The sequence below is a fragment of the Malania oleifera genome, chromosome 7 (assembly GCF_029873635.1).
Source record: "Malania oleifera isolate guangnan ecotype guangnan chromosome 7, ASM2987363v1, whole genome shotgun sequence".
Classification (NCBI taxonomy): Eukaryota; Viridiplantae; Streptophyta; class Magnoliopsida; order Santalales; family Ximeniaceae; genus Malania; species Malania oleifera.
In genome coordinates this window covers 31,260,812-31,276,406 of record NC_080423.1, presented here as the reverse complement: position 1 = coordinate 31,276,406, position 15,595 = coordinate 31,260,812, and the positions used below count along the sequence as shown (strand labels likewise).

Below are 15,595 nucleotides of genomic sequence, written 5' to 3'. Positions count from 1 at the left end.
ATGGTGGCACATAATTGCTAGTCATACAGGTAAATGTATAAAGATTTAGCATCAAACAATCAAGTAAATGTGAACATAAAATACAATACATATTTGAGTAAATAATTGATATGATGGATCTAAAACCGTGTCAGACAACATCCAATTAGGGTTATGGCTAGGTCTAGGGAATTTTCAAGTGGAGCACTCATAATAAAGATGGACAAAGTATTATGCAAAATTATGAGTACTTTGGTTCGACTTGACTTGTGAAATTTTTATTCATATGACTGTGATGGTTATAAATGAAGAATTTTATAGTTTAAACAAAAAAAGGAAGTGTAATTATCATAATATAAATAATAATGCAAAATTTTTTGATGAATACATAATTAGGAATAGAGAAGGAACAACAATTTCCAATTCTCACTATAAGAGTGTATATACCTTTTCATTCAACCTTGGATGGAATAACGCAACCTTTTACATAAGTGTTTTTTCTCTAAATTATTACATATCTATATTACATTATCATTGCATTGCCAAGGCAAACATAACCTTAAGATTTGTATCTACATATTGGTCATGGTTAGCACATTCATTCAAAATGTATAGAATTTTTGTTCCAGACAAGCAAGTCTCATGAATATGATTGATCAATGGAAGCTAGATATTATTGAAGAACTAGATGGTAAATAGAAAGGACTTAACGACCATTCATCCAATGTAACACATTTCACCCTTAGCTAGCTTGAAACCAAATTCAAATAGAAAGTTTTTAACATGTATCTCACAACATGCATGCATAAGAATGAAGTAGCCATGCGTAGGTAGGTCAATCAAAGGGAGAGCAGTTTAAGGCAGCCTTTATTCTCTGAACGGTGGTGCAAATGAGAGTATGAACAGTGGCCACAGAGTCTATGTTGAGTTGCTTTGAATATTGGAGGCTGCAAACCAGTATCTGAAAAGCTACAGTGAGAAGTGAACCGCCTCCTGGTCTATTGCTTGTGCTAGGGCTGCTAGTTGAAGAAGCTTCATAGTGGCCATCACTTGAGATTATAAACCCTGATGGAAGTATAGGTATGCTTGAAGAGTCCCCTCCACTGATTGCTATATTTAGTGTTGGAAGGTCAATGGGAGCATAAATCACAAGGGATCCCATAGGGTCTATGCAGCTCTCTTGAAGCATCATCAAGTTGTTCTCACTAGGGACAAATGGCTGTTTATGCATAAAAATAATGTTGCACCAATGAATCTATGCTAAATATTTAGTTGTATACGTTACACTATAGAGGAAGAGAGGCATAGAGAGAAAGAGTGGAAACAAAACTAGAAAAACATTCATGTGCTTTTAGCATATTTTAGTATAATTTTTTTTTCTTCATTAGTTGACTATTTCAACAACTATTGTAATTTTGGTCAATTGGCATTCATATAAATATAATTAAGATCATAATTGAAGGTTAGTAAATGAGTACTTCATACCTACTTTATATATAAGCTACAATTCAATATTGTCGTGATTAAGTTTGGTGTGTTGGAATAAAATGGACTAAGAGTTGAATGAAATGAAAAGTGATATGACAAATATGTAAGATTATGAATATCAATTCCACTCCATTAATTTGCTATGGGAATTGAATTCAAATTGATTGGGATCACAAAATTGTGGTTTCTACACACTATATTATCCAACTCAGGAAAAACTAAGAAGTTAAATTACGTACCCGAATAATAGATACATGATTCCCTGGATGAGTTCCATATATAATATGTGCGATTTCTTGCACTGGATTTCCATTGGAAAGAACATCCCACTGCTCAAAGAAAAAACTAGGATTTAACCTCAATGGTAGTGTTGTATATATATAGTCCTAAAACAAAGATCAATTATGGGCAAGAAAAAATTTTATAAACCTGAGGTCGTTGTTTCTCATCTGTGAAGAAATTGAATATGGTTTGTGGAGGCAAAGGGAGCCAAAGAGAGCTAGCAGCGCTAACAATCAAGCCATTGGGTTGGCCTGGTTCGATGCTCTTGCGAATGGAGAGTTGGACTTCGTTGTTGTTCAATTCAGACAATTGGGGGAAATCTAGTTTGCTAGACATGTTTAAGTTTGAACAAAAGTTCTTGACCATCCTATGTGCTAGATCCATTATGCTTCTCTTACCTTCTAGCGCAGTGATAACTAGGCATGACATGCAAACATTTATGTTATTAGAAGCTATAGTTGAGGAAAAGATTAATAAAAAAGAACAACAGTAAGATGAAACTTGTTATAATATACCTCCTCCAGTGGGCAAGATTTCTGAGGATGTATAGATGAATCTCTCACACATCCTTTGAAGAGTAAGCATTCGATGTTCTGCCCCAAATGCCAAACAACCACTTACAATATCTCTATAGAGGTTTTTCGGAATACACTTATCATCCACTTCAACATGTTCCACCCAAGTAACCTACCAAATAACTCAATGGTTCAATACAAATAATAAAACTTAAACTATATACAACATAAAATGCATCATTTATTCAATGGAAAATAAAATAATAATGAAAGATTGGAATACATTATACATATGAATATGTGTGTATGACGTTTGATGAGGCAATGTAATAATTTCTTTTGATATCCAAATGTATGCTTACTAACGTTTTGTTTGTACTTTACTTTCCTAAAAATATTTCCTTTCTATAATAACTTTTTTCGATGCGCAATACTAACTCTTTAAAGGGTGTTAATGACTAAGTAAGATGGTAGCATAAGAAAATCTATGTTATGAAAAAAAAAACAATGATGGAGTTCTCCAAAACTTATTGCAAAACCCTAATTAGCAATAGAAACAAGTACAAAAATCTTGAAATTAGTTTTTAATATTGTTTCTTTACCCTAGTGTCCCCATTGGCCATTTCCTCAATCATACACCCTGATGGAAGCTTCCAACAATAGGAAGGGGAGAAATGTTGGTTCTCCTTATAGAAATCATAGGACACATCCACTATCACCCATAAGTGTTGCTCCATTTGTTGGCAATAACGAAGAAAGTAGAATTCTCGAGGAGGCACTAAAGGTGAGAGAATATGCATCTGTTCATACACCTGCATCAAATATTTTGATTTAGTAAATCTTATTTAATTTCAACTAAACTTAAAGGAAAAAACAAGGTAGACTAATGAATAGCCATTGACCAATTGTAAGGAACCACCCAAGTTTCTAATTGTTCCACTTTCAATGGATTGAATTGTCCTTGCTTTGGTAATAATTGAAGGAAAAAGATCCGTACATTTATCCTGCAAAACCATGTCTGGCATTAAAAAAAATGTACAAATGTATCAATATAAAGATAGAGATGACTTATTAGCATCATAGATAAAGATCTAATTTGGAGAAGAGTCATGACATTAAGCAACAAATCCTAAAGATTTAACTAGCAAACATCAATTATGTATGAGGAAAGAGATTGTTATTTACATTAATCGGATCCAAAAACATGTCAACCAAGTGCTTTCCACTAAAGGGTACTAATACCCATTCCTTCGATGATTCAACTTGAGTATTGGAACCTTTAAAGTGAGTACCCCTAGGGAACATCTTTTCATAGCTATCATGGTGAAGAACATAGTTCCCATTAGTCGAGGACTTGATCCACAAAGGCTCATTGATTCGTATAAGCCTAATCAATTCATCCCTTGCACTTGAAACAGTCTCAATTATAAGTGACTTTTCCATCTCTGAAATTCCTATTGATTGGTATGGAAATGTAGGACTATTAGCATTTCCAGAAAGAAGATCGATATCAGGGGAAGTGCTTCCCATCCCTTGGCTTGCAAAACATCCTGTCGATATATCTAATGAAGCTCCAAGTGCAGTCAATGATTGCATTTGTGTTGGCAATGACTGGATTTGTGCGATTGGTTTCCCTATATACTTGGCAAGAAGGTTGGATACCTTTTCATGCTACAAAACACACAAAGATGAAAATTAACTAAGCAAAGACATTATTAAGTGAAGAAAAATGATATGGTGAAAGTAAGCACAATTATCCAGTTTTCAATAGTCATAACTCACCTCTTCTTTCAAATGGGTGTTTTCGAGTTGCAATTTTTGTACATTACGCCTTTGTTCTTCTTCCCCAAATTGTGGACCCCCACAAGATGAGCAAACAATGTTCTTTAGTGACTCTCTCATCAATAGGTTTTCACATTGGATCTTTTCATTTTCCATCCGAAGAGCACTGTTATCTGCACGCTCATTTTGTGTCTAGAACATACCACATAGTATATGAATTGTCATTACTAATGTAAGATTGACAATCGACATATATTTATTGTCTTAAGAAAGTAAGGCACCTTTGTTTGAGTTCTTTTGTTTTGAAACCAAAACTTGATTTGTCGAGGCTCAAGGCCCAATTCCTTGCCCAGTTGCTTTCGTTGGTTTTCATCTGGATGCGGACATTCCTTGAAAAAGCTTTATTTTAATCAAAATAATTTATTAGCATAGATAGTTATTTGATAGTCAAATAAAAGGATAGGTGGATTGATAGGTATAAAATTATTAAGGAAAAGCCTTTAGTCATGCACAAAATGTTATCAAAATTGATCAAATAGAAACTAAGATTATAAAAACCAAATCAATATGAAAAACTTGGAGTACACCATCATTGATGCATACAAAGTTAATATAAATAATGTTCATAGAAGCAACACAGAAGTAATGAGAGCTATTCTTAATTAAATAAATTGAATATCAATATGAAATATTGATAGAATAGAAGTTTGCAAAATTTTCAATTATCAAAATCAAATAGCACTCATAATCATTTTGGAGAGGTGGGTTCTCAGGTATAGAGATGGAACAACTATTTAGAAGAAAGTTATATTTGTGAAAATGACATTTAGAGAAGAATGTGTTAGAATAGGTGAGTACAACAAATACACAAATAATTGCATAAAGAAGAATATAAATAAATCTAAAAGGGATAACTAATGCACAAAGCACAATAGAATGCACAAATTTTCAGAAAGCATGATGATTTTGTTTAATGTTAACAAATTTAAGTTTCAAATTTTGCATATATTATTTCTATATAAACTATGCTTCAGTTAGTTGTCATTTTTCTTTAATTTTTTTCTTCATCTTTTTATAAATTGTGCATTCAAATATTCTCAATGCTTGTTCTCGATATTTTGGTTTGGATGTAGAGAAGGGGCTCAAATTCAATCCTTTATATTATGTTTGATTACTATGTGTCCATCTTTTATGTGCTTTGGTCCCCTTTTGAATAAAAAAGGTCCACTTTCTATACTATTTCATTTGAAAACTAAACTCTCGTGTCAACTATTCAATGATTTTTATTGGGAAGATATAGCCTTTTAATAGCTCTCTTCTTTTCACTTAAATATTAGCCTTTAATATAATTCGACAACTTCATTTAATTTAAATTAAAAAAAAAAAAGGAATCTTCCATCCATTATTACATCATGGGAGTTTTTTTTTTAATTGCTATTGTCAAATTTTTTTACTGCCATTAAAAGAAATAGATATATATATATATAAGTAGTGTTTCACTTACCTACCAAACATTACACTTTTACTTGCCTACTACTTTATATAGTAGTACTATATACATAGTACAATATGCACAAAATAACAATGCTACACTTACCTTCTAAATATCACACTTTTATTTATCCATTATTTTGTGCATATGGTACGATGTATAGAGTACAACTATATGAAGCACTAGATAAGTAAAAGTGTGATATTTGGTAGGTAAGTATTACACTACTCATTCAATTCAGTAAATGAACTTTAAAATTGGTTTGTACTTTATTCAAACTATAAACTATAGATTATTGTTAGTGAAAAATCAACATAATAGTTCATTAGAGCCTCTTATGCTAGTCAATTACCTAAGGTTATGTTTCACAAATGATATTGCACATACATATACACAGACATATTATTTCCTCACTGCGAAAAAAAAAGTAAGAGAAAAAAGAAATAGAGGAATATAAGCATGTGAAACACCGATTAAATTTTGGATTTCTAACTTTTTAGGAAAAGTTCACATATACAAAGTGGTGATTTACTAAAATGATTAATTCAATATTTGCAAAAGTGGAAGTCTTGACACTTTGATAGGAAAATGTGGTAGACTAGCAACTTTGTTTGTTCTTTTGCTATTTCAATATTTATGAATTTTCTAAGAAAAAAGTAATTAGAGATAATCCTTCTAACATTATTGCTAAAATATTCTATGTACATAATATGTCACAAATACTTTGTCAGATATAAAATATTTTTGTTGTTTTTTTGAATAAGAAACATATGGTGTTTTTGATAATCCAAAGACAAAAAATTCAAAAAAAATTTCAATATCTAGGGCATTTTTTATATGTGAACATTGCTTTCACGCAGACTATGAATAATACAATAAAAAGATTAACAAGTACACTAACAAAAATAGCAACCAACAATTGCATCATTGCTACAATTTACTTTTCTATCATACCACTTTAACAAAATTAGTGCTTGTGTTACACAATATTTGGCATTGTCTACATTTCCAAAACTTAAATATATACCATGTAGTCAAAACTTATTAATTATAGTTGATTTTTGTTGTTAGTTAGAAATTGCAATTTTGAAATAAAAGTAAAAAAATCTTAAAGGAAAACTTCAAAATTTTCCTCAAAACATTGATTCAATTGAGAAAGTATCATTGATTATTAAAAATACACTGAATATTCTTAACTTAGCCACGTTAAATATTTCCTAACTATTGCAAGTTTATTTTTCATTTAAGTCTACAAGCTATAATAGCAAATCAAATAGCACTTGTTTTCGTTTTAATGCCACAACTTTAAATCTATAGCAACTATCTAATTAAAATAGTTAATTATATGCTCACTTATAAATCAGAAAGGTACAAAAGTCTTTGCTATCTAATTTATTCAAAAAGACCTCAACAACATGAAAAGAGAGCAAGAAAATAAAGAAATACAAATGCTTATCTCTTCATTGAATATAAAAGCTAAACAATGACGAAAAAAAAAAAAAAACTCATTAGATGGAATAAAGTTAAGAGAAGATAGAGTGAGAAAAGTAATAGAAAAAAACGATAGAACTTTTACGGAGAATAATGTAAGAAAAATCTTGTCATGAATATTTTGATAACATGAAATCATTAGTTTGAAACCAGTATGGTTCATTAGAGACGATAAAGATCCATATACATCCATATAAAATTGAACATTGACAATGATTTTATTGTTATCACAAGCAAAAGTGTAATTTGTTAGAGATAACAAAGTTTTATATATATACATATGTAAAAGACAAGTCAGAATAGTAGGAAAAAAGTGAAGAAATTCATGTGTAGATTGATATATATTATTGAGCATTAACACGGATTTCACTATTATCATAAGCAGAAGTGTAACGCTTACTTCTCTGGAAAATAAAATAAAAAATAAAAAATTGCGTAATAGTTGAATATTCTTGTATATGCAGTTGTAGTACTAAAAATTTGGAATCAAATTTGTGTTCATCGAGCATGGAAGAGTGTATAGGTATGGAGGTTTACCTATTTTACAGCCCATCATGGAGTTCTACTCAAGAAAAATTACTAAAAATCAATATAAACTCTATTAAAAAGAGATCTTACGCCTCAAGACGCTGAATCTGATAAGCAGTGTGTCGATGATACGACTTCTTCCCCTTTTGAGAATTAGAAGCCTCCTGATCACCACTAGACCTACTTCCAACTCCCATTCCGAAGTCCATTGTCAATCAGTAGTATGAGCTCTAAAGGATAACAAATGATCTCTTTACTTCTTGTAACTTTTTAGTTGTTTCATGTGTTTTCCACTTATTTATATACAAATAGACCCATTTAATCTTCATAACACAATTCCAAAAAAGGACAACCACCACCACCAAAACCCATTGTAAATAGATAAAGGATCCTTTTTTTTTTTCTTTTTCTTTTTGAAAAACCACGAAAAGAGAGTTTATGTTAGTTTTATACTGCAAAAATGCAAATAATATTATGTGAAATGGACTCATTTGTGCTTTCGTTCTAACCATTAGTATCCCATTTATTACTACACCATCATTTTCACTAATAATTTTTTATTGGTTGTTTGTACAAATTCTGTGTATATGGACACACCAGCTTCCTATTATGCTTCTCAAGAATAAACCATATTAGGGAATGATTTAAAGAGTGGACATATTTTACAATAATCATTGGCGTGGACGTCTACCTAAGTTAATGAACATGTTTAAAAGTTCTTTTTATTCCTAGGAACTGGTAAATAAGAGATACACGAGGAAATCGTAAATATTTTGATATCATTTAAGGTTGTTTCACAACTTTTGAGTTTATTAAAGATATAATTATTTAGGTGCCTTTAAAAACTAAAGTGTCACATTAAAAAATCAATAACATATATAATAGTCACCTTCTTTTATTTTTGTTTTTATTTATTTTTATTGTTTTATACTTATGAGGAGTTTCTCTTTTGATGATCATGTCTTCCAACTATATATATATATATATATGGTGCTTCCACCTCATTTTTTTTTTCTATGACATAAACAATAACAACAAAATCAAGTCTTAATCCCACTAAGTGCGGTCAGTTATATGAATCATTTTTCGCCAATTTATGCGATCATGAATCATTTCTTTTGATAAATTCAAGGATATTAAATCCTTACTCACTATCTCCCCTCAAGTTATTTTAAGCCTATCCCTAACCCTTCTACTCCCTTCACAGTAACTATGTCATTCTTCTTCACAGGTGCATTATGTGACTTACGTTGTAAGTGTCCATATCGTTTTTTTTTTTTTCTTAAGTAAAAAAAGTTTGCCTTTTTTTTTTTCAGGGACATGCTATTGAGGAAAATAATTATTGGGTTTTGTCTTTCTTAAAAGAAAAGAAAACAACATTTTTTTAAGAAAAAAATATTCACAAAATTGACAGTTCATATGAAACTTGTAAATGGCTGTGACAGTACGACTGGCTTACAATCCCGCGTTGTTTGACTTTTGTCTTCATCTACAAGCCCCGCCAACTCATCATATTTATTGCACAGTTAAAGCAAAATGAAAATATATTTGGTAAGTTTAACAAACGAATTGGTGTAAGGGGCTTGACTTTTTTTAGCACATAGTAATGTGAAAGATAAAATCTCAATGCTAGCTAAGAATTAGATTGATCAAATCTAAATTTCAAAATGATTTATTATTTTTTTCTTTTTAATTATATAGAAACTCTAGCCACTAATAAGTCCTTCGAATCCCCTGATACAGCATCAAACCTATAGATCAATATCCTCCCCCTAGGTCTCATTGATCAAGTAAAGTCCGGAACGCGGACACGACTTTCGTGCATCAGTTGGACGTTCGATCAATCCGATTCTCGGGACACATCTCCATTGTCATCCACGATCCCCGCTGGTTTTTGTTTTTGAATTTCAATTGACGAAAGCAAAAAAAATTTAAAATCCTTAAAATGTTTCATTCTTTTAATATTTTTAAATAAAATATTTCTGTTATTTAGCAATTTGTATGGATGGTTGTGTAGCCTTTACTCTCTTATGGCTACTAGAAAAACACAATTTTTATTATAAATAATAAAAGGGTCTTAACAAGAGATGGTATAATTGCTTGTTAGTTAATTGAATACATATTTTATTGCATAGCGAAGTTGCATTAGTGACAATATAAATGTACGTTTACATTACATGACTTCCTTTCCAACTATTTGAAATCAAGAAAAAAAAAGGGGATTTTGGTTATTGTCCTAACATTATAATTTTGTTAGTTACAATTAAGACAACATTTTAATGTAATATAAATCTTACTTCTCAAATTAAATTAATTATAGCATTATTATATGTCATGATTAAATCATGAAAACTTCGATAAAAAAACATTTATATGCAAGTGTTAAAAGAAGAAAATTTATAATTTTTTATTAATTTATTTGAAAATTAAGATACTCCATTTTATAAAATTTGAACAAATATAATACATACTTGTTTCTCCTGTTAAATATTTTTAGCTCTCTCTCTCTTAGCTTGTTCCAAATGCTTGGAATTCATTCTTCGTTTGATTTTATGTATTAGAAGAAAGAGATGTAAGAATAAATCCCTTTTTAGACGCTAAAAGGAGGATTAATCTTCCAATTTGTTGTTGAACTTTTGTTTGTGATATACCCCACATATATCATATATCCTAAAGAGAAGGCATGTGCCCATCATTATTGTGGGAAATCACCTACAAAGTCAATCGCTAGACCAGAACCATTGACGCTTGCCATATATTAACCGGAGTGATCCACATCCGCGCTATAATGATCAAAGTGATCGACACCAAACACTATAAATGACTGATCTACTAGGGTCAAACCTGACCAATATAAAAAGGGTACTACAGAGAGGTTAAGATATCTAATTCTAATCCAATTTCACTGTTGCTTACAATCTCTCTTGAAACACTCTTTAACTTAGGCATTGGAGAGATCCTCCGGAATACACCTCGAGTTCTTAAAATCGGGTTTGTTTTCATCCTTTTCAGGTGATTGGAATCGAAAAGCTCGTCGGAGGTCAATTCAACATTTTTGGCAGCAATAGTTTGTCAGAAGAATTATCTTCTAGTCAGCCTTATTGAATTTTAACAAGAATTTGACTTTTCTTGCATGAACCTGAATTTAAGTGGAGGCATCTCCATTCATAAAGTAGAGGATTTTTTTTTATGCTATACCATGTGTCATGATGAGAACCACTAACTTATTGGATATTGGGTTTTTTTAGTGGGCCTTAACCAAATATTTGGGTCAAATTAAATCATTTGTACTTCATGCTTAACCCATTTGCCCTATAAAAAATTAGTTCTTCTGTAGGATCGCTAGTCAGGTCTACTCTTCTAATGAAATCACTCCAAAAATAAAATTTCATTTCATCCAATAGAGGCCACATGCAGTTTGGTGGAACTGTGATGGAACCATGACTCAATATTTGGAATTAAATGGGAAAAGCTAATATTAGGTCATTCATGCCCAATAAAATCACTCTAAATAGTGATGGAACCCAAAACTCAATGTTTGAGATTGAATTGGATTAGCTCACATTCGGTCCTTTCAGTCCAATAAAATCACTCCAAATAATTTGAAGTCTTTCAATTTAATCCCAAACTTAATTAGGCTACATTTAGTTTGTCCACACTAATAAATCAAGCTTTTAATATTGGACTTGACTTAAATTAATTGGTATAGATTGACATGTTGACCCATTTGTAGATTCTCTATAGTTAAAATTGAGTTTTGACATCTTACAACCAACATAGCTACCAATATTAACGGGTTTTTTTTTTCCTTAACTTTAGTTGTCCACTTTTGCAATGCATATCCCAACAATGGCATGTTTGGAGTATTCTAGCTAAGCAGGAGGGTGGATCCCACACCCACATGGGCACCACACTCATTTGTCGAGGCAAGATATCTCTACTAGGATGCTTGTTCCGGGAGCTTAATCATTTACCTTTGTTTATCAATGATAAAACCATAACCTTTATGTGGTTTTTGACACACACACACACACACATATTGTCAAGCATTCCTTTGTGGCTTTGTGTGGCCAACCATATAGGTATTGGGAAGTTTGCCTATGACACTTGAATTAATTTGTTCTTGTTCTTTTTTCTTGGTGTGAAGACTTCCAAGGACACCCTTGCACTTGAATTATATAGCATACTAACAAATCGTTTTTAGCAAAATTCATAAATGTTGTCCTCTTAAAAATGGGAGAGAATGGTGACGATTTGAAGATGTAGCCATAACATACAACTTCACGTAATTATTTAAAAAATTCTATTAAAGGGATCTTCCATAGTAAGTCTACAAGTAAAAAGTTCCAATTCTAGTACCAATTATTAGATCATACTGTTAGGAAATTGAATGGGTAGGAACAGTTCACACAACTAAAATGAGAAAATAGGAATTGACATCAAGATTTACGTGGAAAACCCTCAAACAAATTAAGAGAAAAACCACAGGCAAGAGTAGAAGGAATCCATTATGAAAAATAATGATACAACTTCTCTCAAATTAGGAGAAACTAGAAACACAGGCTACAACAGAGACACTTTGCAGGAGAGTACTTGATTTCTCTCTCTAAAAGTGGAGTTGGAGATGCTTGGGATGAATTTCTCTTTCACCACCACTTCATAATTTATAAAGGTTTTGTAAGCCTCATTTTCAAAGCCGTAAAATGAATAGTGCAGTCACCTTTGTAGACTTGTGCAACCACTAAATGAATAGTGCAGTCACCTTTGTAGACTTGTGCAACCACCAAATCAATAGTGCAGTCACCATATAAATAGTACAGCCATCATATGAATAGTACAACCCCTATGTTGGACTTTAAATGCTAGAAATGACTTTACAGTTCAACATTCTCCCACTTAAAGTCATTTTCAACACCCCCCTTTTTTTTTTCTTTCATCTTTTCTAGTCTTGCCAGTTCCATGCCATTTACGTTTCTGTTAGGCCATAAGAGGATCTACACCATATGAACTTGTCAGTGTTGATTAGATTTATCATAACATTTGTTAAATTGTCTTTGATGTGAATCTTCTGCATGTCCAGACTTCCTTCTTCCATAACTTCTCGAACAAAGTGATACTACACTCCGATGTGTTTTGTCATAGAATGAAAAGCCGGATTCCTTGCAATATGTAAGGCACTCTGACTGTCACAATATAAATAAATTTTATCTTGATTGTGCCCAAGTTCTTCAAATAGTCTTTTAATCCATATTGCCTTATTGCAAGCCTGCGTAGTTGCCATATATTCATCTTTAGTCGTAGACAATGCCACAACAGTCTACAACTTTGATATCCAGCTTACTGCTCCTCCTGCAAGAGTAAACACATAACCTATAGTGGATTTTCTTTTGTTAAGATCATTTGCAAAATCTGAATCAACATATCCCTTGACAATAAATTATGATCCTTCGTAACATAATGCAGCATCTGAGGTTCCTTTGATGTATCTTAGGACCCTTTTCACAGCATTCTAATGCTCTCTACCAGGATTTGCCATGAACCAACAAACCGTACCAACTGCTTGAGCAATATTTGGTCTTGTACAAATCATAGCGTACATTAGGCTTCCCACTGCTGATACATACGGCACTCGAGACAATTCCATCCTCTCTGCTTCATTGCTAGGATACATACTTGAAGATAATTTATAATTGATAGGAAGTGGAGTAGGAATTGGCTTACAATATAGCATGTTGAAGCGTCGCAAGACTTTCTTCAAATAATTCTTTTAAGAAAGCCAAATCTTCTTGTCTTTTCTATCTCGGTTAATTTGCATCCCTAAAATCTTGTTTGTTGATCCGAAATCCTTCATATCAAACTCCCTAACCAATTGTGCCTTCAACTCTTGGACTCTTTCTTTGTTGGGGCCTACAACCAACATATCATCCGCATATAACAATAAAATAATGAAATCATTATTACCAAACCTCTTGTAGTACGTACAATGGTCTGCACTGAGTTTGTTGTATCTTAGGCTAATTATGAAGGAATCAAATCTCTTGCACCAACATCTTGGCGCCTGCTTTAAGCCGTACAGAGATTTGGTTAACCTGCAAACCAAGTTTTCTTTTCCTTTTTCTTCAAAACCTTCTGGTTGGAGCATGTAAATTTCTTCTTTAAGTTCTCCATGAAAAAAAAAATAGTTTTCACATCTAACTGCTCTAGATATAAATCAAACACAGCACACATAACCAATACAGTTCTGATAGTAGTAAGTCTAACTACTGGAGAAAATATCTCATTAAAATCAATATCTTCTTTTTGAGCATACCCTTTCACTACTAGTCTTGCACGATATCGTTCCACCTGATTGTTACCATCTCGTTTGATCTTTGTAGACCCATTTATTTCCAATGGCTTTACGTCCATGTGGAAATGGAACAAGCTCCCATGTATTATTTTTGTACAAGGCTTCAATTTCTTCCTACATTGCTGTCATCCACAAAGAAACATCAGTGCTACTAATAGCCTCATGGAAAGTTGATGGCTCTCCATCTTCTGTTAGAAGACAATATGCAGTATTGCTTGCCATGACATAATCTGAGTGCCATGATGGTTTCCTTGTTTTTTATGTATTGAACGTCGAACTTCTATATCATTGGCCTCGTTTGGTTCTTGTTCCTCATGCTTTGGTGCGGTTTCAGAAGAATCATTATTTTCTTCTATCTGAACTGTAGTCATTTTCGAAGTGCTGTTGTTTTCTTTATTTTGCATTTCATTTTCTGCAAATATCACATCCCTACTGACTACGACCTTGCGGGCAGTGGGATCCCACAGGCGATACCCCTTGACTCTATCAGCATAACCCAAGAATATTCATTTCCTGGACTTTGGGTCCAGTTTAGTTCTTTCCTGGGCATTATACATTACATATGCAGGACATCCAAATATGTGAAGAGAAGAATATTGGGTTGACTTACTAATCCATATCTCCATAGGTGTCTTCAAACCAATTGCTATTGATGGTGACCGATTTATCACATAACAAGCGGTTCTGATTGCTTCAGCCTAGAATGACTTGGCTAAATCAACAATCTTCAACATGGCTCTAGTCTTTTCCAATATGGTTATGTTCATCTGCTCCGCTATGCCATTTTGCTGAGGTGTATGCACAACAGTGAACTGCCTTTGAATACCCTCTTGCTTGCAAAATGAAATAAAATTATTGTCTTTATATTCTCCTCCATTATCTGTTCTTAAGCACTTGATTCTTTTTCCAGATTCAAGTTCCAACTGTGCTTTGAATTCTTTGAACACTAGAAACACATATGACTTCCTCTTGATTGGATACACCCATAATCTCCTGGAGTAGTCATCAATAAATGATACAAAATAATGCGCTCCTCCTAGGGATGGAACTGGTGATTCCCATACATTAGAATGAATCAAGTTTAGAACGTGTTTTCTTCTGGCAGTAGATCTTTCAAATTTTAATCTATGTTGCTTACTTGTAACACAATGCTCACAGGAAGGTAAACTTACTGATTTGAGTCAGGGAATAAGATTTCGTTTTGAAAGAATCTTCTGACCACGTTCAGACATGTGGCCAAGTTTACGATGCCACATTATTGTTGATTCTTCCTAGGTTGATGCAACTAATGCGTCTCCCTGTTGTATAGTATTTCCCAGCAGTGTGTATAGATTTTCCATGATCTTTTCTGCTTTCATCAATACAAGCGCGCCTTTGACAACCTTCAAGATCCCATTTTCAATAAGGGTTTTACAGTCGAGGTCATCTAACTGTCCAAGAGACAGTAAATTTTTCTTCAAGCCCTTCACATGTCGCATGCCTTGAATAGTGCGAATCATACCATCGTACATCTTCAATTTGATATTACCGACACCAGCGATCTCTAAGGCATGATCATTACCCATGAATACAGATCCGCCTGAAACAGGTTTATAAGAGTGGAACTAGTCTCAGCGAGAGGTCATGTGCCAGGTTGCTCTTGAATCCATGATCCATACATCAGTAAGTTTCTTACCACCTTTAGAGATT

At 32.7% G+C, this 15,595-nt stretch overlaps 1 protein-coding gene across 1 annotated transcript; it reads right to left on the bottom strand.

Moving 5' to 3' along the window:
* Positions 1-628: 628 nt before the first annotated feature.
* LOC131159945 (homeobox-leucine zipper protein ROC8) lies at positions 629-7,811 on the bottom strand. Its single transcript, XM_058115192.1, has 10 exons — positions 7,648-7,811; positions 4,328-4,445; positions 4,047-4,238; positions 3,450-3,935; positions 3,167-3,268; positions 2,867-3,076; positions 2,265-2,436; positions 1,897-2,165; positions 1,707-1,796; positions 629-1,198 (listed from the first exon to the last, which is right to left on the bottom strand). The coding sequence occupies exons 1-10, from the start codon at positions 7,764-7,766 to the stop codon at positions 815-817; spliced, it is 2,142 nt and encodes a 713-aa protein (XP_057971175.1). The 5' UTR covers positions 7,767-7,811; the 3' UTR covers positions 629-814.
* Between the last annotated feature and the right edge of the window lie 7,784 nt (positions 7,812-15,595).